Source organism: Podarcis tiliguerta (genome assembly GCF_965153285.1).
Source record: "Podarcis tiliguerta genome assembly, chromosome: 9".
Classification (NCBI taxonomy): Eukaryota; Metazoa; Chordata; class Lepidosauria; order Squamata; family Lacertidae; genus Podarcis; species Podarcis tiliguerta.
In genome coordinates, this window is record NC_139542.1 from 16,692,079 (window position 1) to 16,718,421 (window position 26,343).

A 26,343-nucleotide genomic window follows, 5' to 3' on the forward strand; every position below is an offset into this window, starting at 1 on the left:
CTATAAACTACAAAGAGTCTTGTGGCACCTTAAAGACTAACACTTTGATAAAGGCATAAGCTTTTCTGAACTAAACCCACTTAATTGGATGCCTGTAATTAAATATTCATAGGCAGTTGTATAAAGGAGAAATTTGTAAGGTTGGAGCTGACTGGCTAGGAGATGCAAAAAACGTAGACAAAAAAAACTGGCTTCCCCAACTCGGGAATGTTCATGCCAAATTTGGCACCTATCAAGAGGCACCTGAGGTGAAGAAATCACTTTACACAATATATTTTTGTTGTTTAGTCGTTTAGTCGTGTCCGACTCTTCGTGACTCCATGGACCAGAGCACGCCAGGCACTCCTGTCTTCTACTGCCTCCCACAGTTTGGTCAAACTCATGCTGGTAGCTTTGAGAACGCTGTCCAACCATCTCGTCCTCTGTCGTCCCCTTCTCCTTGTGCCCTCCATCTTGCCTAACATCAGGGTCTTTTCCAGGGAGTGTTATCTGTATATACACACATATTTGCCCCATTGGAGTTGGGTTTTTTGTACTTTGCAAACTTTGCAGCACCCCTGAGCTTACCGAGCCTTCTCTCTTGTTTCTCAGTAGTCCTGTTTTAGCTACATCGCTGTTGTAACTGAGCAACTGGGTTTGCTGTTAAATAAATAAATAAATAAATAAATAGAATAGAATGATGTTAAACAGGGTGTAAGATGGGCATTTCTTTTAGCATCTAAAAGGAGCATCCTGGTCTAATGACATTCATGAAGCCTGTTACTTTCTATCAATGATAGATTTGGGGATAGATTTAAATAACAGCTTTCTTCCTCAGTTATTGAAGTTGGTGAGCATCTTGCAGCAATCACACTTTCAGAATTTGATTATTTTCAAATTCTCCTACAAAATGACCTGATCAGTAACATAATGATTGGAGCATAGTTATCCACCAGATTTCATTCTTCTCTGAATGTTGTGATGTAGTTCTTCTCAGTTTTCTTTTTGGAAGGAGGCACATAAGAATGTATTTTGAGGGAAAATCCACATTGAAATACTTGTTGAAAATACACAGAATTCCCAGCTCTACATTTCTGGGAGATGCAGGTGAATCTTGAACTCATGAAAAGAACAGCATCTTTCCTTTCCTCAGCCTGCCATCAAATGAATTAGAAGCCTGGAGTATTTTTTTTTTTAATGGAATTGGCTAAGTATTGTAATTTTCTTGGTAGCCGGGTATTAACATATGTGTTGAAGCATGCATTTCTTTCGCAATGCCAAGTTTTCATAATGCACAGTAAGAGGTAGCAGTGGTGTGAATTCAGTGCAAAAATGAAAAATAAAAAGGTTACATTTGGCATTCTGGGCTTCTAGTTTTCAGTGGGAAAGGTTTCAGCGGGATTCTTTTCCATCCAGTGAATCTATGCTATTTCTTTTTCCTTTTTCTAATAACACTTGTTGAGTAAAATCTGTTCTCAACAGCAGGGATTGCACTAAGCCAGTAAACAGTCTGCTTAACATTCTATATTTTAAGGAATATTGTTCTAAATTTACTGTTCTACTTTGGCAACAGAATTGTAGAAATTTTTTTTCCTGTAGCACCAGGTTAAGTCTGCTTATGCTACTTTGTTGATTATGGTGTAAGCACAATATGTTTGCTTGTCCCCAAGTATACAGATTTTTTTTTTTTTTTTTTTAAAAAGAGTTTAGGAAATTAAAATGATACCTCTTGGTGATGCATATATAGTGTGTGTCATCACCAGCCCCATTTCAATTTCATGTGAAAGAACCATCTCCACTCACAATTAGATGTGAAACATTCCAGCACACTTCTAGCTCGGCGGAATTAGACTGATGCAATAGAGCACTACTAGAAAGCTAGGTGCTATAATAAATATGTGAATTTTAAAAAGGCACACGGAAATTGTCACTGTGCCTGCCTATTCAAGCCCCTCCTGGCCCTTAGGGGGTGCAGATGGAGGGGATTCAGCCAGCATCCCCTCTCCCTCAGCACCTGGTGCATCCTGTCCTTCTTCCATCTCCATCTCCTGCCTTGCACCCTGCACCTTCTCCCCCAGCTCCAAGTGCTCAGATCCCTCCCCATCCTCCAACTCTGGCTTCTCCCTTGTGGCAGGCACAAACCCCCTTAAATCGCTGCCCCCTTCCTCTGGATCTGCCTCGGGCCCACCTACCTCTTTCACCCACTCATTGGAGCCTTGCCAGTCCTTTCCAGGTGGTTCATTGCAGGAAATGTATTTGAGCTTGTTGTTCTCACTAGTCTCTGTAGTAGAATCAGGGCCGGATTTAGATTTGATGAGGCCCTAAGCTCCTGAAGGTAATGGGGCCCTTTATATGTCCAGCTGTCCTTTGTCAGCAACAAATTGTCACTGTTTTTTGTGTTGAATATATGCTATATGGTAATTTATGGACCTAATAGGTATCTGTCAGGGAACTGCCATCGGCAGCACAAGAGGTGCCAAGGCTCTCTGAAGTAGAGAGAGACGTAACACCTGAGGAGGGAACCAGTAGGGGGCGAACAGGAATGTCAAGGGAAGGAGAGGCGGAGGAATGGCTCAGAGACGTTTCCAGCGAAAACAGTGGGGATGTCTCAGGTCCTCCTATAGGGACATCCGTTCCTCGCCGGAAACTGTCACGCAGAGAGTCCAGAAGACGTGTTTCCGTTAAGGAGCTTTTATGTTGGAAACGTTTCCGAAAGCAACCACTTTCGGATTCTGCTAGCGACTGACGCAGCCATGCTGGAGGGGCTCAGTCACAGGCAGAGGTTTGAGAAACTGTTCAAACTCTGAGGGATTTGCAGTTTACACACAAGCAGCTCTTCATCCCATCACAGCAATCCGAAAGTCTCCGAGAGCTAGCTTGTGCCAGGGAGAGGCATCATGAGCGAACCAGCCGGAACTGGAGGGGCAGCTGGAGGAGGTCCAAGCCTGGAGGAAAGGTACAGGACGTTGGAAATCCAGCTTGCCTTGCAGACGGCGAGGCTGGAAGAGAGGAGGGCTCAGGATGCAGAAAGGGGGAAGGAGAAAGCCACCCCACTCAACAGAAAGATGCCAGGATTGGTGCAGAAATTTGGGGGTGACCCCAGAAACTATCATGCCTTTAGGACAGAGATGCAATACGCTCTCAATCTGCAATTTGATGACTTCCCTGATGAGGAATCGCGAGTGGCTTTTGTAATTAGCCATCTCGAATCAGGGGCGAAGGACTGGGTTAGACCCTTGATGGCAGCAAATAATGAGATCCTAAAGGACACAAGGAAGTTCTTTCGTGCCATGGACCTGATGTTTTCCAGCGACATTGAGCAGGGAGGGGTGCGAAGGCAGTTAATGGCTTGCAGACAGGGAAACAGGACTGTCCGTGAGTACTGGACTGAGTTCACTATGCATATTCATAGATTGGGGTGGGACTTGTCTGCTGAGCCCATTCAGATGCTTTTCGAAGAAGGTCTGTCTTCGTCCTTGAAAGATGAACTTTCCCGGACCCCCAGAGCGGAGTCTATGGACCAGCTGACTAAAGCCGCGCTGGCCATAGGAGCGCGCCAGGAAGCGAGGGCTTTGGAGAAGCGGGAGGGGAAAGGAGAACGTTGGAGGGAGCTCCGCATTCCAGACATTCCAGAGCAGCCTTTCCCGCCGGCAGAGCCGATGGAAGTGGGAACAGCGCGTGCGCGCGCAGTTTCAAACATCGGTGAAGGGCGGAAGAAGGAGGGAAAGGGCGGGAAGAAATGTTATCTCTGCCAACAGCCAGGACACTTTGCCAGAGTCTGTCCACGGAGAAAGGAATGGCAGGGCATGGCAGGAGCTGTTGGGGGAGAGGAGGAGGAAAGCACGGAGCAAGTAAAAGCCAACGCCTGGCTGCCGTCGGGGCACAGCAGCCAGGCTCAAAAGCAGTGAGAGTGCCCGCACCAGAACCTCCCAGACCTGCTCTAGTGATAGAGGTGTTGCTAGAGCTGCCAAACGGACATCCTCTACAGATCAAGGCCCTTCTGGATTCAGGCAGCTCCTGTAATTTCATGAGTAAGGAGTTCGCAGCTGAGCACCAGATACAAACCCTCCCCTTAAGTAAACCCCTGCAGGTAACCACGATTGACGGCAGAGAGTTGTTGGGAGGAGAAGTGAACCAACAGACAGTCCCCATGACAATGAGGGTGGCAAGGCACACCGAGCGGATAGCGTTTAATGTGGCCACCTTGGGAGGAGCTCCCATAATTTTGGGGATGAGCTGGCTGGCATTACACGATCCTCTAGTGGGCTGGCACCAGAGGGTGGTCTCCTTTGGGTCAGCGCATTGCCTAGAACACTGCAAGCAGGGAAAGGATCCAGGGGGAGCCAAGCTCACCCTAGCTGGGATGGAGGTAATGAAGCAAGGGGAGGTGCCTCCGCAATATGCAGATCTGAGCAACGTATTTAGCGAAAGGGAAGCGGACAAACTGCCGCCGCATAGACCCTTTGACTGTCAAATCAACCTACTCCCTGGGGCTCAACTACCAGTGGGCAAGCTGTACGCCATGTCAGACAGGGAGATGCAGGAGCTGAGGGAGTTCATTGACAAAAACCTGAAGAGGGGTTTCATCAGAGAGTCCCGAGCGGTGGGGGGCAGCCCAGTGTTTTTTGTGGAAAAAAAAAAACACAGATAAGCCGAGGCTTGTAGTGGACTTCAGATCCCTAAATGCCGTGTCGGAACCCCTGGCTTTTCCTATGCCCCGAATTGATGACATTCTGACCAGGGTAAGGAAGGGGAAGATTTTTACAAAACTGGACCTGCAGGGGGCGTACAATCTGATACGGATAAGGAAGGGGGATGAATGGAAGACCACCATGTTCACCCCTTTGGGAGCATTTGAATACCTCGTAATGCCCTTCGGTCTCCAAGCCGGCTCCGCATGTTTTCAAAGTTTTATCAACCACGTCTTGGGACCTTTCCTCTACAAGAATTGCGTGGCCTTTTTGGATGACGTGTTGGTGTATTCGGAAGATGAAGAGCAGCATGTGAGGGACGTGAGAGAAGTGTTGGGCCGGCTGCAAGCCAATCAGCTGTGGGTGAAACTGGAGAAGTGCCAGTTTCATGCCAAAGAGGTGGAATTCCTGGGGTACCGCTTGTCAGACAAAGGATTGGCCATGGATCCAGGCAAGGTCCAGGCGGTGCTGGAATGGAAGACACCGAAGACCCAAGAGATTGGGACCCTTTGAGGTCATTCAGCAGGTCAACCCAGTGGCTTTCAAACTCCGGTTACCCAACCACATGAAATTGCACCCAGTGTTCCACAGGTCGTTACTGTCACCGTACAAGGGGGGAGGTGAAGGGGAGTACAACAGGGGACCAGTCTTGGAAGAGAGGGAGAGCAGTAACCATGTAGCGGAAATCCTCGATTCCAGGTGGAAGGGCAATCAGGTGGAGTATTTAGTGGCGTGGGAAGGGGAACCGGAGTCGGAAAACACTTGGGTGACAGCAGAGGAGGTCAATGACGAGGTTTTAACAGAAACGTTCCACCAAAGATTCCCGAGGAAACCACAGCCGGCAGCAAGGTTTAGGAGGGAGTATTTCGGCACCACAGACGAGGAAGAGGAACTGGAAGGATTCGCGGAGTCGGAGTTGGAAGAAGGAACGGACTCAGACGACGAGGAGTACCGAGAGACTAGGAACCGCAACAAGTGGAGAAAGGTGTTCGAAACTTCAGACGATGAGGAAGGTTCTTTCCGGGGTTTTGCCTCCTCCCAACCCGAAGGGGAGGAGACGGGAGGGGGTGCAGGGGGCCCTGGAGGGGAGGTGGATGTCAGGGAACTGCCATCGGCAGCACAAGAGATGCCAAGGCTCTCTGAAGTAGAGAGAGACGTAACACCTGAAGAGGGAACCAGTAGGGGGCGAACAGGAATGTCAAGGGAAGGAGAGGCGGAGGAATGGCTCAGAGACGTTTCCAGCGAAAACAGTGGGGATGTCTCAGGTCCTCCTATAGGGACACCCGTTCCTCGCCGGAAACTGTCACGCAGAGAGTCCAGAAGACGTGTTTCCGTTAAGGAGCTTTTATGTTGGAAACGTTTCCGAAAGCAACCACTTTCGGATTCTGCTAGCGACTGACGCAGCCATGCTGGAGGGGCTCAGTCACAGGCAGAGGTTTGAGAAACTGTTCAAACTCTGAGGGATTTGCAGTTTACACACAAGCAGCTCTTCATCCCATCACAGTATCTAAAGCCATTTGCACATAACAAATAGGAGCCTACACAACACAAAACACTGTTGCTGTATGTAGGTTTTATTTTATTTGTTTTGTATCTTATATTTTGGAAATATACATCAAGTTTTTTTCTTTCCTTTAAATTTTCTTGGGGCCCCCAAGAGAGTGGGGCCCTAAGCTATAGCTTGTTTAGCTTATACGTTAATCCGGCACTGAGTAGAATTGCTGGTGGCCAGCAAGTCTCTCCCCCACCCCCTGCCCTTAATATGAATCTATTTGCTTGTGCCTTTCTTTTCCCCTTCACCTTAAAAGCTTCTGTAACATATTGTGATGTATTTGACAGTAATGGTCCAGAACCAGCAAGCCTTGAAATGATGACCTGTTCTTCACCTCAGGTTTCCTGGCATTTGCTACTTTTAGGCCATTCAAAGTACACGACTAGCTCTCATGCGTCACTGTTGCCTTTTAACACTGATGTTGCTGCTTTGTAGACTGTGCGTAGTATCATTTTGCTCACTGTCGACGCTCATCTCATTATGCCCTTGCTCTATTGCTTTCCTGTTGATGGCATTTCATTGGTGAAATAAGTGCTTCTTAAAGTAATTGCATTCCTTGACAATGTTTTTCTTGGCTGATATCCAGCTGTCATAGAGTAGACCCATGGAAGTAGAGAGAGAGAGAATGCAATCTGAATTTCAAAGGTTTCCATCAGAAGGATTTTTTTTTTGAAAAAGGTCACTTAAACATGTGATGTCACTTGCATTAGGTTCACCGTACCACATACTGTTGCTGCTCTTAATAGATCTCTCTTGGAAAAACATTATTCCTCTGATTTTCTAGGTTGAATAGCTGATATCAGTACACAGTCCCATGATGCAATCTGAAGGCACACAAGACCTCACTTTGCTGAAGCTAAACTTGCCTTGGTCTGGTCAGTTGGGAGCCACGAGCATGTCACCTTTGGTTCCATTATGGTAGAAAGGTGGAATATAGATATACAGAAATAAATAAAACAATGCACTTGTTAGTAGTAAACCATTGTAGTATTCTGATAGCATAGCTTCACTACAGACTTATATAGCTTTGATACCAGTTTAACTGTGATGACTTTTCCCACCCCCTAATAATTATGGAAAATGCATTTCATTTCATTACATTTATTGAGGAAGGGCCATCGCTCAGTAGAACATTTGTTTTATATGCAGAAGGACCCATCAGTATCTCCAGGTAGGGCTGGGAAGGATCCCTTCCCAGAAATTATGGAGATCTGCTTTCAAAGTAGACATTATTGATCTAGATCAGTGTTTCCCAAACTTGGGTATCCAGCTGTTTTTGGACTACAACTCCCATCATCCCTAGCTAGCAGGCTCAGCGGTCAGGGATTATGGGAATTGTAGTCCAAAAACAGCTGGATACCCAAGTCTGGGAAACACTGATCTAAATGGATCAGTGATCTGACTCATTTAAAGCAGCTATGATTTATAACTCACTTTTCATTTCCAAGGGAAGACCAAAGCCGCTAACCACCGGGAAACAACAAAATTAACACAAAATAGGGCATGTGTCAAAATATAAAACAAGTGCAGTTTGTTGGTGGTGTGGTGTATTCTTAGTAATATCCAGTCCCATCCCAACAGAATATATAGCATACTGGTTTTGAGATGGGATAATGTTGGGGCTATATGTCCAATGAAATAAATCAATAGAACAGCAGTTTCCCGAAGTTTCCTAGGAAGAGGAAATGATTGTCGGGCCAGTTTAGGTCTGTAGTGCAGATATGCCCTGATAGTTGAGAACCTTGCTTTCATTTCTAGCCTTTGCACTTTCATGGACACCTCCTTTCAGTTTAATTTCATGCCTTTTGCCCAACCTGGCCCATGACCTGTGTTGTTTGAATCTCATTTAGAAGAAAACTAAATCAGCCACTGGCCACAACATTTGACTTGCTAGCAATATTGTTGCCTGTCATGCTGGTTTATTTCCTTTCATGGAAGGGTTGCTTCCTTCCTGTTTGTTGAATGCCTACATGTGCATCTTCCTGCTTTTTCCATCTGCAGTCTGATTTTTTTTTTTAATAAAGGAATTCCAATAATGCATCCGAAGTGAAACTTCTGTAGTGTTGTTTTGTGTGAACAGAACTATGAAATTTTATGGCCATCTGTTCCTTCACTAAAATAAAGAGACGCCTGACAGGAGCTTCAATAAAGGGCTTAAAAGAATCAGACACTAACAAAACGGGCTTAACACACAGGGAGCTGTTCACATTTCTGTGCATATAATATCTTTGGATGCATTAGGTTGTTTACCCCGCAAACTTAGAATATGCTATTAAAAATATTGCACATGATAGAGGGGCATTGACTTTCATTACTTGGATGTAATTATCTTGCACTGTGTGAAGCTGCCTTTTCTTGTCAGGAGCAAAGGAAAAGCACAAAGTCTATTATAACATCTCTTTTGATGTTTTTATAGGATATAATGAAAGATGAATGTTCAGCGCTGAAGCTTCAACTGAAGGAGAGAGATGAACTCATTTCCCAACTGCGTGAAGAGCTGGTAAGCGAGAGGCAATGCTTGTTTTCTTTTGGAACTCGCTTGTAACTGACAGGGTCACTCGCTGGGACCAAGTAAATAAAGAAATAAAGTTGGTGGTGCCTTTTACAAAGTGGATAGTTTGGAGCCCGCTTAAATCATTCACTTCTGATTCATGCAGGTTTTATGACCCTAAATATCTGGGGACTTGCCAGCCTTTGAAAGGGCTACTTACTACCTGGACACATAAATAGTGGTTGTTCTGTTTTAGAAGATTGTGTTGACAGTTGTCTTGCTGTATCAAGATGCGTTAATCAGTGGTGAGAAGAAAGCTGCAACTCTGTGTGGCTCCTGTATGGCAACAGTTCTGATGTGGCTATGCATGCGGATCTAGTGGTGAAATATCAGTGGTGCTTCCTGGTGACATGCTTTTATTTTCCCTGTTTCCACACATTATTAGCTTTATTTGGGCTTGGATTCAGACTTTGTCATGCTTACAGCAGACCCAGTGATATCAGTGGCACTGGAATTAGTCGTGATTCCATTGATTTCAATAGGTCAGCGCTAAATCTGGATCCGTTGTATCATAAGCAGTACATTTTAAAATGAATATAAATTGACTTCAGTTAGGGTTACCACACTGGACTAATGTGGAGTGTCTTGGGCACTGGCTGCTTTTCGCATCAGGGCAATTCCCCACTAAGCAGCCATGAGCTTGCATAGTGTTGCATGAGCTTCCAGGGCTCACGGCCAACTCTCAGTGCCTAAGGGCAATGGTAGGCAAGCTCCTACTGTTAGTGCCAACTCTTGGGGTTCCTTTTCTTTTTGTCTCAGCAGAGTTCCTCAGAAAGTCTTCCTTCGTCTTTGCAGCAGCAGCAGCAGCAGTCCAGCCCTCTCTTGGTGAATTCCCTTGACAGGAATAAACACCTCATCCATTCACTCTTAAAGTCTTCATTATTTACAAGCTGCATTACACTACTGGTCTACATATAGAATAAGAAACAGAACTACTATATTTTCTGGCGTATTAGACTAATTTTTAACCCAGGAAAATATTCTCAAAAGTCGGGGGCCATCTTATACGCCGGCTACAGCAGCAGCTCCTGCAGCAACTCCCCATCAAAGGATAAAACGACAGCAAATTAAATCAGAGGACACCAAGCTCTCTAGATGAAGCAGAAATACGCTTGAAAATTGACCCCAGAAGCCCCTGGCCACTGGGAAGTGGAGTGGATTTCCGAGCCGGACTGGAGACTAGTTTTTTAAATTTTTATTTGGTGTGCGTTGGAAGAGGGGTAGTCTTATACGGCGAGTATATCCCAAACTCTATATTTTAACTGGAAAAGTTGGGGGGTCGTCTTATACGCCGGAAAATACGGTATATACAGATTTCTGCTCTCTTCAGCCATCCAGCCAGAGAGACAGGCTTTCAAACTTTCACATATTATTTCAGCCACTCTGACCATCATTCACACACACACACACACACACACACAGAGAGAGAGAGAGAGAGAGAGATGGTGTCACCCTGCCACATGCCCCAACTGTTCAAGGTCATGCCAGTGTGGTGTAGTGGTTAAGAGCGGTAGTCTCGTAATCTGGGGAACCGGGTTCTCGTCTCTGCTCCTCCACATGCAGCTGCTGGGTGGCCTTGGGCCAGTCACACTTCCCTGAAGTCTCTCAGCCCCACTCACCTCACAGAGTGTTTGTTGTGGGGGAGGAAGGGAAAGGAGAATGTTAGCCGCTTTGAGACTCCTTAAAGGGAGTGAAAGGCGGGATATCAAATCCAAACTCTTCTTCTTCTTCTTCTTCTTCTTCTTCTTCTTCTTCTTCTTCTTCTTCTTCCTCTTCTTCTTCCTCTTCTTCTTCTTCTTCTTCTTCAAGGCTCGTTACAAGTTTCTTTTGGCAATACACCAACACCTACCACCATGGTTGGTTACCACATTGTGGAGATCAGTGAGTTTCTCTTAACAGGCAAGCTCATCAGGCATGGACCAATTAATTTATTCCCATTTGTGCTCTCTGAGTAGCTGGTGTGGGGTGTTGGAGGACTCCTTAGGCTAGTGTGTGATGTGGTGTGAGGGTCTGCAGCTGCAGGGGGAGTAAACAGCAAAATATATTACCAGCAGACGTGTGGCTTTCACAGAGGATATATGAGTGTTACCTCTAATTTGTGACCATACATAAACTTAACTGGCTATTTGATTTCATCCTACATCTACAAAATATACATATACAGGATCTTTCTATATATTGTTTTAATACAGGGTTGTGTGTGCACGCGCGTAAACAATTTTCTATGCAAATTAATTCGGACTTCATTCATATTATGCGCGCACACAGAAAAAGTTCTTTGCAAGGATGAAAAGAGACTTCCCTCTACAATAAATACTGGTTATCTGTGTTCTGTTTTCAAATGTGGATACATTAAGGAATGATATATGGTGTAATTAGTATATAAAATTAAATGACAAAATGGAATACGGAGAGCATCCAGCTTTTGTGCCTTGGTGGAGCAGCGATACAACATCAGTCTTGTCTGAGGCATATATTACAAAGTGGCTGGCAATGTTTGTCACTGCAGAATTATACTCTGTTGTTACAGTGAGCTTCGGCTTCCTTGGCATTGGTATCTGCTCATTGGGTAGAGAATCTGTTGTTTGTCACAGGCATGAGAGCACGGTGCCAGAGTTTCATATTAGGCAAAAACCACATGGCTAAGGCCTGAAGGCGCATGAGCTCACCACTTTGCTGATGCTAAGCAGGTTTGAGTCTGGTCAGTGCCTGGATGCTGACTGCCTGGGAGCCACATGTATGCCACTGGACTGATTGATTGTGCCCCCCCCCCCCAAAAAAAATAATGTGACCCAGAGTGTCTTATAAAGTCAAACAAAAATTATAACTAAGTAGGTTTTGATACCTTAGGAAAGCTTTTTTCAAGCATGGGTCCCCAGATGTTGTTGGACTACAACTCCCATTATCCCTGACCACTGGCCCTGCTAGCTAGGGATGATGGGAGTTGTAGCCTTGCAACAATTGGGGACCCAATTGGGGATCTATGAAGGATGAAAAGGATGAAAAGTGGGATAGAAATGTAAGAATTTGTTAATAAAATCTTTATAAACAAGATTTATAAAGGGGGGGAAATCATTGCTTGTTATTGAAAAGTTGCTTTTCATCCATAAGCCTCCCTAAGCAGGATATAGCAAAACAAGAGAGGATGACAATGTATTTAATTAATATCATGTTAAAGTAAAGGGGAAATGATGCAGAACATATCAGATGCTACAAAGCATTTGTTTGTTTAATTGCTGTATTTATTATTATTATTTCTGTTTCTATATAAGAAGCTTTGAAAGGTGTATAAATAAAGGAAAGTCAGATTTAAATATATAAAGGAATAAACACTCTCACACACTGTGTGTGTGTGTGCGCGCGCATTAACCAGTTGGCATAGAGAAAAATTAGTTCTAAAAAAATTGAAGCCATCACTAAGAAGGCATTCTTATTATCTGCTGTCAGTTTAGCCTCCTAACTTGGTAGAACCTGACAGTATGTGTTCAATCAGGGGAAAGAGGAAGATGTCAAGTGCAGAGCACTTATGGCTTTAAGGTCAGAATGGGCACCCTGAACCTTAAAAAATGCTGAAAGTCATTGGTGTATTGGCCTGAAAGTCAAGAGGTAGTTGCAATGTATTTCTTCTAAGCAATGCCAGAAAGCAAACAGACCTATGTTTTCTGGACCAGGTAAAGCTCAATAAAAGATTCTTCTATATGAGTGGCAAAAGAAAACTTAATGCTACTCAGTGGCCTTGCAATAAAATTCAACATTTCATGTGCTGATACTTGTTAGTGTGATAGAGGGAGGCTGATGGGGACTGTTGAACTCTATGACTCATAGAATCAACAGACCTTACTGAAATACCGAAACAAATACGGATTTCATGCAGAAAAGTGTTTCATTTGGACTATTCCTTAACACTGTGATCCCTGTACTGATTTTTCACCATAGTCACAAACATTGTGGCATTTGTGGTTTCCTTTATTCCACATCAGATTCTTTGTTTGTCCAGTGAGTTCAGTATTGTCAATTTTGCCTGCCAGTGACTCTCCAGTATCTCAGGCACAGAAAAGGCTTTCCCATCAACCTGTTACCAGATCCTTCAAACCAAAGATACCAGAGACTGAAACTGGAACTTAAGGGTGCCTCTCAATGTGCATGGTTGAATTAGCCCCCCCCCCCCCCGGATCCTTTGGAGCAATAGAGGTGCCATAGGCAATGACAAGTGACCCATTAGACTACATGCTGCTCCGGCTGAACTTCTAAAACAGATTCCACTCCTAAATAACCCCCTAGATTCCTTGAAAAAGGCGCTGGCTTTGCATCACAAAATAAAATTATGGGAGGAAATGTATGCTGCAGCCAATTCTGAACATTCAATAGATTCTACAGGAACCACCGTAGCAGCTGGGGATATATTGTGGGTGTCACTGTCTTTGAAAATAATGTTGAGAAGTTCCACATTGCAAGGGCTATTAGGGAATAGGCATCACTGGGTACCTACCTAGACCTACACCCCTATAGGGGACCTATGCTCATTCTCCAGAGACATTTGATCCTGCACTTCATCCTCTTTGCTGTAGCTGTCTCTGCTCACCTGCAGTCTCTGGGCATGCAGTCAATAACTAGAGGGAGATATTGCAGCGCTGTCTACCTGCAGCACTGTCTACAGTCCCTCCGTGTGGTTTGGGCCCAGGGAGGGAGGAGAAACAAGTAGGCAGGGGTAACTTGGAGAGGAAGAGGGAGGAGACAAGTGGAGGAACCTCCAAAGCATGGAGCCAGCCCTGATTGCTATGGCAGTATATTGGCTGAGAAGTAAAAAGCCACCAGGTGTTGCTGGAATCAAGCTGGATACACTCCATCTCCTTTTGCAGAACATGAAAACCAGGTCCCTCACACTGACAGGAGGAGGTAAATGAGATCTTTCTGCCTGAAACCTGGTCTACAGATAATGTGCATCCACTGCAGCTGCTTCTTATGAGAAGCTTAATAAGTCAAGACAAGCTGTTGGAACATATGCAGTAGGCTGGGAGGTCCTAGGATTAATCTTAGGTGATTAAAAAGATGGCAGGCATTAACATCTTTTAACTTGCCAATTTATCAGAGATCATGGGTATTAAAAATATTGGATAAGTTTCTCTTGAGAGTATATACGATAATCTCAGGCTTACCATTCCCCCCAACCTTACAGTATGCTGAGGGTAAGATTTTAGTTTAAAACAGTTGGTCAATTGGCCTTTGTACTACTGGCATTTTGAGCTATTTAGTATCGGAGTTGCACATGGCTGAGTGTCATAAAATTCAAAGTATACTACGCTGGACGATTAATATGGACTTTTCCAAACTAATCAGGTTTTTGTGTGTGATATTTGGGACCAAATTCTCACTGGTGCTAGCAAATCTCGTTTACACTAACTGTACCTCTACTTCTCTGTAGCTTTATTAGTTTTAATATTTGTTAGAACTGAAGATTGTAAAAACATGGAAAATATGTAGGTACATGCACTTTGAAGCAAGGTAGATAGAAATAGAAAAGTAGTTTTAATTCACCTCCAAATACATCTTACAATTGAATTAAATTTCACGCCCTTGAAACTTTAATGGCATGATAATCTCTGTTTGATAAGAGTAACTGTTGTACGCAAGAAAATCATATTGTGCATTCATCTTTTTGATAATTCCTTACTTGTTCTGCATTCTATTATAATTTTTGATCTTATTTCACGTTGGCTATTTTATGATCGGATATTAGAGGTCCATGGATGATTTACATAAGAAGAGACAGCTGTAAGTACTTTCAAATCTTCTTTCTTCCTCATATTTAGGAAACATCTGAGCAGAAAAGAAATAGATTAGGTGTACTTAAACATTATTAAAGTGTCAGATTCCTTTCCTTCTTTTTACTGGGAGAATTAATTGCACGTATTCCAGAAAAAGGCTTATCTCAGCAGTAATTACTCTTCAAGTCAACTCAGCAAGGCAGCTGTAGAGTGTGAAAATGACAGTATCCAATGATACACAATGTGGATTAGCCTCCCAATATCTCACACTCTCTGAAGCCTTGATGAAAAGCTGTCAGCAAGATAGAATCTTTAATATTCCCTTGCACTTGTGGAGGTGATTCTGCATATTAGTTTAAGTCTCTATCACAAAGTGGCGTCATTTTGCACCACTCGGTGCCGGATGCAGATAAATGATTGTTGTGGCACCGCTGCAGGAAGAGGTTTCTGGTCTGATGCTGATTCCCTCAGACATGATTTGCATGGGAATAATATGGCAGGAGTTGAATGTGTCGGCAATAAAACTCTGTCCTTAAGTGTCTCCATCTAGAGATCTTACAATGTGACTTAAAACCCCTTTAATAATAACGCACCACATATGCTTGTCTTATGTTAAGGTGTCACCGGTAGACGGCTAGCTTCAGGAGATATGCACGATTTTACTGACAGGTCTCCTTGCAGATTTAGATAAATATGACCTGGCTTTACTTTGAAAGTGCCTTCATCTTTCTGTCACACTGAGGAAATGGTAAGCGAGCTGCGTGCAGATGAATGGGGTGGAGAGGCATGACATGTCTCTCTTTATTTCCTGATAGTTCAAACCCTATTATTAGATTCTGTTCGGATATTGCTCACTGTATTACTTTTTCACGTTAGAACAAATAAATAATTTTTGACTTCCTTTTTATCCCACCCTTCTTTCTTTGTACCACCTCATTTTACCCTCTTATTTTACCCAACCTTTTGAGGTTGTTTAGGGTGAAAGAGAGTGACTCGCTCAAGATTGCCCACTGAGCTTAGTGGCTGAATGGGGATTCGAACCCGATCCTCTGAAGTCCTAGTACCCCAGTACACCATTCTGATGTTTCAGTTTTCTTCTTCTTCCTCACTACTACCTTACAATCTGCATTAACCCAGTTTTATATATGAGAAAGTGAAGCTGTGATCTAATGACTTACCCATGGCTATTCATTCTGCCCATGGGTCGGATCTCAGCCACATTCGCTTGTGTCTGAGGAGTTCTGCATCCTGGCATGTTGGCTCCACATACTGTAGGAGTTGGAAGTAAGCAGGGTACAGAGAGATAGTGGTGGTTTGCAGGATTAGTGTGAATGCATCCCTGCTTCCTTCAAATGAAGTTTAATCTACAGTTCCCCAAGTTTAAGAGTACAAAAACCTATGTGACACTGATTATAATAATAATGCTGATTGCTTCCCATTAACACTAACGTGTTTGCATCCAAGCTTTTGTGCACTTCCATTAGACTTTGTGACACACACAACACATCCTGGGGCTTTATTTGTGATGCTTGTGGAGGAGTCAAAAAAGTCCTGTGAATTCACATACAATGTTAAACCCAGAGTTTATTTATTTCTGCTTTATTAGAAGTGCATCTTATCCGAACACCTTTTTGCAATTTTGGATGGATGCAATTTACTCCTAATTTCAAATTGTTGCATTAAGCACCACAGGATCTATTCCAAAGATAGGTGCTTTGACACAGGAAGCAGGCTTGGTTAGATCTGAACCTTATTTCCATACAAATGTAAATATTTTTTTATCAGTGTTAAAATATGAGGGTATTCTATGCAAAGATAAATCATCCCTGAGGAGATGTAATATTATGGGCCAATCAGTCTGCAATACTGTTGGCCTTAGGGATGGGAGAAAATATGATAAAGCTGTAGAGAAAATTAGAAAGTGATTTTGGCCTCCCTCTAAATGGGTTTCCTGACAAGCACTGGAATATTCATTAGAAACTGATGATACCATTTCACAAGGAATTCTTCCTCCCTAATAGTCTCTTTTTCATAATGCATTATTTCCAAACTTGGTTGCTATTTTGTTTCTGTTTCTACATAGTATATAAATAATCTCCATGACAAATGGAGCTGCTTGAACAATAAGGATACAAAGGGAGCATTTCTCTATAAATCTGACTATGTGCTGCATTGGGTACATCTGTAATTTTCTTCAACCTGAAAAGCCCTGGCTGGGCCACACATTCTACTACTTACAGTCTATGGTCTGGTGGGAAAGAACCAGAGGGGGTTGTTGGCATTCATCTGTCTCGGAAGACAGTGCGCTTTTGGGGGTGAAGTCAACCTGTTGGGCTGCTTTGGCTGTAGAGACCGATCCAGGATCCAGGGTGTTTTTGACTCTGACCATGGAAAAGGGAATCTTACAATATCCTATATTCTGTGTGCAGTGATGGGACCCTGTTGTGTTATTCTAGAGCATGAGCAAGGGTGCACATGAGGCAGTGTGCAGGTACCCAGAGCAAAGATCATGGCTGCTTCACTCCTTCCCTGGTCTTGCTGCTGCCTCACTACCCAGAACTAAAATTGGTTTGCTTTAACATTTTGAGAGGTTGTAGTGCTGCAAACCTATGTACACTTGACTTGGGGGTAAGTCTCATTGAACTTGGGGGGGGGGGTCTGCTTAAAATCATACAACACTATGGATTACATGGGATACATGTTAATCTTTTGTTCTGTTAAAGCTCCTTGGAACATGGTCTGTGAGCTGAATGGATCATTAGCTACTACATTACATGTCCTTTCAAAATCATTAACGCAGTAGTCATTTCAGCTATTGAACAGCTATTGTTTTGGAGTTCCTTAATAACCAGCTGAATATGTCTCTCTCTAAGGCAGTTTAAAAACAGACATTTGGACCTATATATGTATTGGTTATCCTTTGTGGTTCCTTCAGGTTTATGGTTTGTCTTATAAATGACATGACAGGAGAGACAGTTAGTATTACATTCAAAATCATGAAACTGATTGATGATTTATTTATTTTTTAAAAAACAACTTAAGTGATTTCCTAGCTGCATATATAGTCAATCAGCCTTCTAAGCTACAATCCTGAATCCATTAGGCCATGTTGAATACTTCTGCATAGGCTGCGCTGTCCTGTATATTAAACTGATTTTGAGGTTTCCTCTCCTTGGATAATTGGACTTCATGCAATTTTGATATTCTAGTGTACATCAGTTTGTAATAACTTAATAATAATCTATGATCATTTTCTGAAAATCTGATTAAATAGCATCAGATCCTGCTTACTAATTTTTAATTGGGTACTACATTGACTTTATAAAGCAGGACAAAGCCTGAGCCACTGGCTAATGGCAAATTATGAGATCATCTTGCTAATTTATTAGCTTTATGCATTTGGTTGGGTTTGTCTGGGGCATTAGCCTTTGATGTTGCATTAATTCTGTTCTCCAGGGCTGCCGAGAAGCAGCAGCCAATGGATATGCCGCTCTAAGACTTCTCTGAGCAAGGAGATGGAGTGAGACCACATTGTTTTGCATTAAATTTTGCTGTATCATTTAATAAGTCTACATTTGGGGGGGGGGCAACCAATCTGGGATCAACTTAGAATGCTCACAATGAAAGAATAAGTATTTGCTAGCAAAATGCCCATAATAATGACAGGTGGGTTGCCATTACAATTGAAGGGTTATATGTTATATTGGAGTGGGGGAAATGGGGGAGCAATCTGTAGTAGTCCTGTTGGTGCTGTTGAGAGCTTTCCTTCCAGTGCAAAGAGCAGAAGTATTGTATATCTAGAGGGAAAACCAGATTGGACCATAGTGGCAATGAAGGACTCCTCTCCCTATAATGAGGTCTTGACAAAGTTCACCCCAAGTACTGTATACTGTATAATCATATAACTGCTGAGCAATTATTATCATGTCCTGTGAGCAAGCCCCACTGAACAAAGTTACTTACTTCTAAATAAACATGCTTAGGATGCTGTTGTCATTTATAGATGTTTGTTTTATTTATTTTTGTTGCATTGCAACCTATCCCAGAATACAACCAGGTCTGCCATGACTAGCAAGTATCATTGGGCAGCTGCTGAAGCAGTAGCAAAGCTTCTGTTGTTGTGCAAAGAATGTGGGGCAGAGAACTTGACAAAACTCTCTGCTGCCCCATGTAAAGCCCCCAACCCCCAGTAATTAGAATTGCTGCAAAAAGTTATATTATTCTGCAGCCTTTCAGAGTCAAAACTAAAAATGCAGACAGAATGGATCAACCTAGCACTTGTTTTGCCAGGTTAGCTAGGGCAGATTTATAGGACCGGCCAGTAAGAACAACATAACATTCCTGTATCTCTTCTTTTCATCCAGACGAGTGTTGCTAATGCATACGCTTAATGGGAGGGCTGTTAATAAATCATTGGACCTGCTTCAGGTCTGGGTCTTATCTATCAAACATGGAATTTAATTCTCTGGAGCAGAGTTTGCCCCATCTTGTTTAATTTATGAAAACAGTATTCATCCCTTAAGGGACAAAGATATTTGCTTTCTTTCTCCCTGTGGTTTTTGAAACAGTGGGAGGACGTGGCTCATCAACACTCTTCTGCCAGATTTCTTAATAAATTGTGTTTTTCTATCTCTACCGCTATTTGATCTTTATTTGCCCTAGGAAGTGTTAATAACACTGCAACTTTCTTTATTGCCCTCAGTCATAACACCAGTTGCTATACAATCTTTAACCAAGTTAGTGTGATTAAACTTAGGGCTCCATGGGAAATGTTGGTGGTGGTTTGAAAAGGGACTTGGGGGTTGACTTTAAGCACTCTCCCAAAGCCCCCTAACCTGTTTGGTTTGGTTGCAGTTCACTCTTCTGCTCTGCCTCTCTTGATAGCTTCTTCTTCTCAGCTATGCAATCCAGGCAATCAGGGGCCACACAGCCTATATATTGAGACCATACACTATCTGCAAATCAAATTTAGCTATGTGAAAATATTACAAAACTACACCAGAATGAGGACAGCACTTCTTCCCTTCATTCTTTTTGAGCACCAATTGCTGAAGCAGGGATGACATGTTTCATATCTATGTGTGTAATGTGTGCCTCCCTATTTTAGCTCAGTCCTTAAAAAATGAAAATCCTGTACGTAAAGACAGTTGTGGAGAAACAGGTCAATTGTCCATTAACTAAAAAGCCCATTAGCTTGCAAAATGATATCCTTCACTGTACAAATGAGGGAAAGACAGAGAGTTTTGACCCTGTTGGACTTAGGCTGCCCATTCTGCGCTCATAGCAGTGATGGGGCTGAATACAGAATTGAGAAGTTTGGAAGGTCTCACCTCATTATGAAGCAGCACCGAGGCCCTCAGAATTCAGGTCCAGTTCTTGCTGGGATTGTCGCATCCTTAGCCTGTTTTCCCTGCTTGTCCACATCCTTTCAAGTTAGATGCAAATAAAACAAAACACCTTGTCTTCATGAAAAGGAAGAGGAAACTGGTGGTGTAGAGGACTGGCTAGAGACAGCAGAGGGTTTCTTAATCCCACGTACTTCATTATTATCCTAAAATCCTAAAATCTTAAGCATGCTTAGAAACATAATTTCCAGTTAAGAGACACTTCTGCACCACCAGTTATGATTCCTTGGTGTTCCTTTACTTAAAAACAGGAGGGGGAGGAGGCTGACATAGAAGAGCACATTTCACCCAATTTGTCCTTGTGTGCTTTTTTGGAAAAGCCTAAGAGCTACAAAGGTGTCTTGTGGGCACTCTCTAAGAAAGCTGAGAGAAACATTAACACACACAATGAACAGTTTCTAAGGCCAGCCAGTGGGAGTGTGCCCATCACTATTTCAGAGGAAATATGTATAGTGTCATATAGATAGACAAGAGAGAGAGAGAGAGAGAGAGAGAGAGAGAGAGAGAGAGAGAGGGGCATCAAGGAAGCGTAGAATGCTGAAAGTTGTTTGGCTGGTTTTAGTCCTGGGTGAAGAATGTCTGCAGGCCACAAAAGTAGGTGGTCTTCCTTTCAGTGACCAGTGGGAGCTACTATTCCCAATCCCCATACAACACTTCTGTAGCAATGCTACATCACAACATACTTAAATTTCAACTAGCACATTGTGGGAAGAGGAAACCATCCTGTCTGGTCCCTGATTGCTGCAGTAAAAAAGAAATGCACTATTGTAAAAAAGAAAAGAAAAAGGCAGTGCTGCCTCACTTTTACTTGAAAGCCCCCAAGCTTCTGAATATCTTAAAACTTTCACTAGGACCTTGGAAAAAGTCTGTTTCACCCCACTTTTATCCACTATTTTCCCCTCCAAATACCTCCACCCCAGGCATGTGGTTTGTGTCTGTGTCTAATCAGCTATATATGTCATCATATCACCCTCATGAATCATAAAATTGTAGAGTTGGAAGGGACACCAAGGCTCTTCTATTCTAACCCGCTGCAATGCAAAAATCTCAGCTAAAGCTGTGATAAATGGCCATCGAACCTCTATTTGGAAACCTCCAGTGAAGGAGAGTATACAGACTCCCAAGAGAGTCTATTCCACTCTCAAACAGATCTTACTGTTAGAAAGTTCTTCCTGATATTTTGTCAGAATCTCCTTTTTTGAAACTTGGAAGCATTGGTTTGGGTCTTGCCCTCTGAAGCTGGAGAAAACAAGTTTGCTGCATCTTCCATGGGACAGGCCTTGAGATATTTGAAGATGGCTATAATATCTCCTCTCAGTCTCCTCTTTACCAGACTAAACATACCAAACTCACTGAACCATTCCTCATAAGGAATGCTTAGCTTCCCAACCCCTGATCATCTTGTTTGCCCTCCTCTGCATACATTTCAGCTTGTCAGTATTCTTAAATTGTGGTGCCCAGAACTGGAAAAAGTGCTTCAGGTGTGGTCTGACCAAGGCAGAATACAGCAGTACTATTACTCCCCTTGACCTGGACACTATACTTATGTTGTTGCAACCTAGAGAAGCATTAGCTTTTTCTGCTGTTGTTGCATCACACTGTTGACTCATGCTAAGCTTGTGGTCTACTAAGACCCCTAGATTCTTTTCACATGTATTACTGACTTTATATTTTGGAAACATACAATACAGAAAACAATCACTTGGCAATTGATGGTTCAGCATTGGAAAGGAAATTTTGGACTAGATGACCTTGGTCTAACCTCCAAAACCGTGTTTATATTCCTTGGTATCACTGGGCTCTCTGTTTCCTTCAACTGTAAAGTACATTTTATGCATCCTAGACAAAGTGGAGACCAAGGGATTGTCATCCATGTTCAATATGTAGTATTTCCCAGTCATATGTATTAGGTCTTTTGAAACTTGTGGCAAAATAGTTATTAACAGGAACTTAAAGCCATTATCAGATTTTGCCCTTTCTTGGGAATTTATATGGCTGATTTCAGAGGTATGAATCAGCTGATTGCCTTTGTCTTGGGTGATTGATTAGTTTTGAAGTATTAATGTACTGTGCTGTTAGCATTAGCACAAGGGCTGCTGCTATTTTTCATCCTTGTACATCTTTTTAATAGGACCGTGAAATTACAGTACCTATGTTATGTATCGTCTGCCGGACAAGCTTCTTTTCAGTTCCTAATGTACTAATTCTTGATGAAAGAATCTGCCATTAGAGAGAAGAATGAGCTCTCACAGAAGGCTATTAAGGCCAAATGATGTTTTTTTAAATTCAGAAGGCATTCTAAAATATCCAATTTATTTGGACGCTGCTTTAGAATGTGTTTATTAAACATTGCACTTATTAAGTGCAAAATCTCTCCCTCTGCTGTTGTATTGGCGTCAATCTGAAGCCTGCTTGCTTATTTAATTTCAATCATTTTCTGCTTTTGGATCTGGATCTGGGCTACACTCTGCTAAAAATCAGAATACAAATAAATCCTAGAAGCTCAGTCTGTATTCCTTTGAGCAAACAAGCTCAGTATTAATATCCAGTTTTAAAGAGCTCATAAAATGATTGATAGCACATTGGAGCAAATTTGACTAAGGCGATTAAATAATGGGAAAGAGGCTTCGCTTGAAGCTCCAGTGTTTCATTTATTACATTGATTTGGTAGCTGGGTAAAAAGTTGTTTTTATTATTTCTTTGGCTCAATTAAAGTTGCACTTTTTAAGTCATTCTTTCTTCACTACCCAGGCCTAGTTGCAAATAGGTAGAGCCACAAATTGATTAATAATAATCTCTACATTACACGTCAAGCATTCTTCATGTTAAGAGCCATTTCCCAGATGGGTTAGATTCCTTGTTTTTGAAAATGTGCCCTGTGCAGTCATAATGTCTTTTACTGTGACTTACCAGAAAGAGAGAGTTCACTGTGTGTGCTAGAAAAAACAACAACACTGTTTAGCAAGGGAAATGACCCAGCTGTAGTTAAACACAATGAAATCCCATGGTCTTCAGTAGAAGAAAGCTGAACATATGTTTCTTAACTCAGAGAAACTTGCAGCCTATCCAATGCATGTTTGCTGAATATCATGCTCTATTGGAGCTTGCTCAGTAGGACTTACTTCAAAGTAAGCATCCATAGGGTTAGATCCCTGGTCTTTGGCTGAAAGTGTCTGTTACAACAAAAATGCCTATTAATATTATTATTAGTTAAACTTGGTGATATTTTAAAATGCACAATGTATATAAGGGTCTCAAGACTTCCTCGATAACTATTTGGTGTAAATCTGCTTTTGGAAAATTCTGTTTAAGCCAAGAGTTTCCAGGAAAATTTCTTCTTTATACCTTACCTTACTATTATCCTTTACATCCTCCCACTTGACATTTGATGGAGTAGACTACCTCCAGAAATGTTCTATAAATAGCACAGTTCTTCTCAAGGAGCTTGGGAGTGAAGTTTTTACTCTTATGACTAATTAAGCATTTGAAAATGATCACATATAAAGACGATGTCTTTCACACCTCATCTGTTTTATGTGAAAATAAGTATGATCCTCCCTGCCTCAGTCAGGTGTCTAGATATTAAGCTAGCACTGGCATGTCCATCATACAGTCTTTGCAATTTCACTCCTCCGTCCTAGATTTATTTATTTATTTATTTCATTGATATACATCGCACCTTTCCTCCATCGAGCTCGTATTGGTAAACCCGGTTATTTCCCCCCTGTAGATTTATCCTCCCAGCACCCTTGCGAGGTAGGTTAGGCTGAGTAACTGATCTCCCAATGTGTATACTGAAATAAACTGTGTGACTGATCCTTCCTTCTATAGGAGCAGTGCAGCGTTTAAGTATTTATTTATTTGCATTCAGTGAGGCCTGCTGCCAGGTAAGTGTGTGTAGCACTGCAGTCTTACTTTGGGAATAACATAGGAATTGACGTGGGAATAAGCCCAATTGAACAAAGCCATATTTCCTTCCAAGAAGAAGAAGAAGAAGAGTTTGGATTTGATATCCCGCCTTTCACTCCCCTTCAGGAGTCTCAAAGCGGCTAACATTCTCCTTTCCCTTCCTCCCCCACAACAAACACTCTGTGGGGTGAGTGGGGCTGAGAGACTTCAAAGAAGTGTGACTGGCCCAAGGTCACCCAGCAGCTGCATGGGGAGGAGCGGAGACGCGAACCCGGTTCCCCCAGATTAGGAGTCTACCGCTCTTAACCACTACACCACACTGGCTCAAGGAGGAATGGGGGAGAAATGCACAAGAAGTGCACAAGCCAAAGTGTAGCTAACCTTCAAAATGCACACTTCTTCAAATTTTTATATTGATTTTGGAAAAAAGTGTGTGTTTGAGAAAAGTATGCAAATAATTTCATATGCATTGTATAGAACATACATTAAATCAGGCAAAATTGCTTGCAGAAATGAATCTTCGTGAGCATTTTTAAAAAAATATTAAATTGACAAATGGATGGAGATTGATGACTGGAGTAAATGACAAACTAAGAGAGAGAGCAAAATTGACAGATTCATCCATCCCTACTTCCAAGTAAATATGCACAGGTTTGTGTTGCTAGCCAGTCGGAAGCTAATGAAATTCATTAGCACTTCACCGTTTTCAGCTAGAGTTCAAATGATGATTGTAATGGTTCTAGGGGTTGCTCGTAAGTTGCCGCCACTCTGGCTAGGTTACCTGGTTGAACCCTTTCTGTCTGGACAGCCTCAAGCTTTGTGGCTGCCTCAGTCGCTGGCAGAATCCGTCAGTGGGCGTTTCTTAAATCTTTTCCAGCATAAAAGCTGTTTGATGCCCAGTCTTCTCCTACTCTCCCTGCGCGGAAGTCTTCTGCGCAGGGAGGGTGTGGGCAGCGGAGTACCCGTACTCTCTCCGCTGGTCTCCGGCAAGGAGTCCTGGAGCCACCTCTCCGATTCCCCCATCTGCCCCCCTTCTCCACTGGTGTTACGCTGATTTCCTTCCCCAGCGGATGGGCTGCCTCTCTCCCTACTGGGACCCTCTCCGGCATCCCTCTGGAGCCTTCTCTCCGCCTCTGGCTCCGATGGCAGTTCCCTGACAATGATGTAAGAGTTTCCCAACCATTTTAAAAGATGCTAAAATTGCTTTATTCTGTTCCATAGCTATGTATGCTGTTCAAACCATAAGAAATAGTTCTTCCCTTAAAATGAATCCACTTACCTGAGCAGCTTCCTTCCCCTCCCTCCCTCTCACTTTACTACCATGGACTGTAGACCAGAACTGAAGGCTTTGTACTGTAAGAAAGCATTTCTTTATATCGACAAACAATGAATAGTGAGTGGGATGAATTATACTCTCTGCTTAATGCCTCCTGCATTGTGCCAGCTACTTTTAGGAGAAACTGATTCAGCAGACTTTTAAGATGCTTCTTTATGGAACCAGAAGTTTATGATGAGTAATTATCTAAATCAGCAATATCTGTCATTGCCATTTCCCACCTGAGCTTATTCCAGAGGGAAAGGACAGTATATCAGTGGCAGACCACATTATTTTCATGCAAAAGTCACTTGGTGGAACCCCTGGCAGATCCACCTATGAAAACGCAAATAGCAGTACTATTGGGGGAGGGAGAGACCACAAGAGACTTAAAAGTGTGCAAGTGAGATCTGTAACAAAATGTTGCAGTATGAAGTGTTCCCCTTCAGAATTTCAGCCAGCCAGGCTTTCTTCCAAGATGCTGTATTCCACCCCACCACTCCTTTTCCATTCCTCACCCTCCAACAGGCAACTAGCATTCTATGTCCACAGAGCATGCTGGGTCTCCATTAGACTGTTTTTAGCCCTCCGTACCGTTTTAGATCCCTAGTCCCCAAAATATGTTTTACTTCTGCAAGTCTAGTGATCTCCCCAAGCCTGCCACTGCCTCCCTCTTGTGCACAGACAGCATCTATTAGGCTAGCAGGACCGGTGCTCAGGGAATTGGTGCCTCATGGGGCTTCCTTACACTGACGGACATCGATTGGGGGTTTAATTCTTCCAAGGCAAATGTCATTCCCATGGATGGGCAGGTGGGAAGGATTGCCTGCCTAGTAGGATACAGGCTCTGGCAATGTATTTAAGCTCAAAGCACACCTCCCTGGCCCACATCTCCACAGCTCTGCACCTGGTTCCACTTCTTCAATGGTGTGTGGGACTGATTGATTTGTTTTACTTTAGGGAAGCTGTGGACAGTTTTTGAAGCTCTGTCATTGGAGGGTGTGTGTTTATCATAGAATCATAGAATCATAGAGTTGGAAGAGACCACAAGGGCCATCGAATCCAACCCCCTGCCAAGCAGGAAACACCATCAGAGCACTCCTGACATATGGTTGTCAAGCCTCTGCTTAAAGACCTCCAAAGAAGGAGACTCCACCACACTCCCTAGCAGCAAAT

General features: G+C 42.9%; 1 protein-coding gene and 1 long non-coding RNA gene across 9 annotated transcripts in view; one reads left to right on the forward strand and one right to left on the reverse strand.

The window, feature by feature from the left end:
- CCSER1 (coiled-coil serine rich protein 1) overlaps positions 1–26,343 on the forward strand; it is a 697,013-nt gene that overhangs the window by 350,511 nt on the left and 320,159 nt on the right. For all 8 annotated transcript variants that reach the window (XR_014501817.1, XM_083398305.1, XM_083398308.1 and 5 more), the window contains one exon: positions 8,639–8,722. Coding sequence is in view for 7 of the 8 variants with exons in the window: in XM_083398305.1 (XP_083254431.1) it covers positions 8,639–8,722 (84 nt within the window). In the remaining variant the exon portion in view is untranslated. The remainder of the gene's footprint in view (positions 1–8,638; positions 8,723–26,343) is intronic.
- Positions 24,593–26,343, reverse strand: part of LOC310657796 — a 206,383-nt gene continuing 204,632 nt past the window's right edge. The window contains exon 3 of the long non-coding RNA XR_014501945.1: positions 24,593–25,005. This is a non-coding gene — a long non-coding RNA (uncharacterized lncRNA). The remainder of the gene's footprint in view (positions 25,006–26,343) is intronic.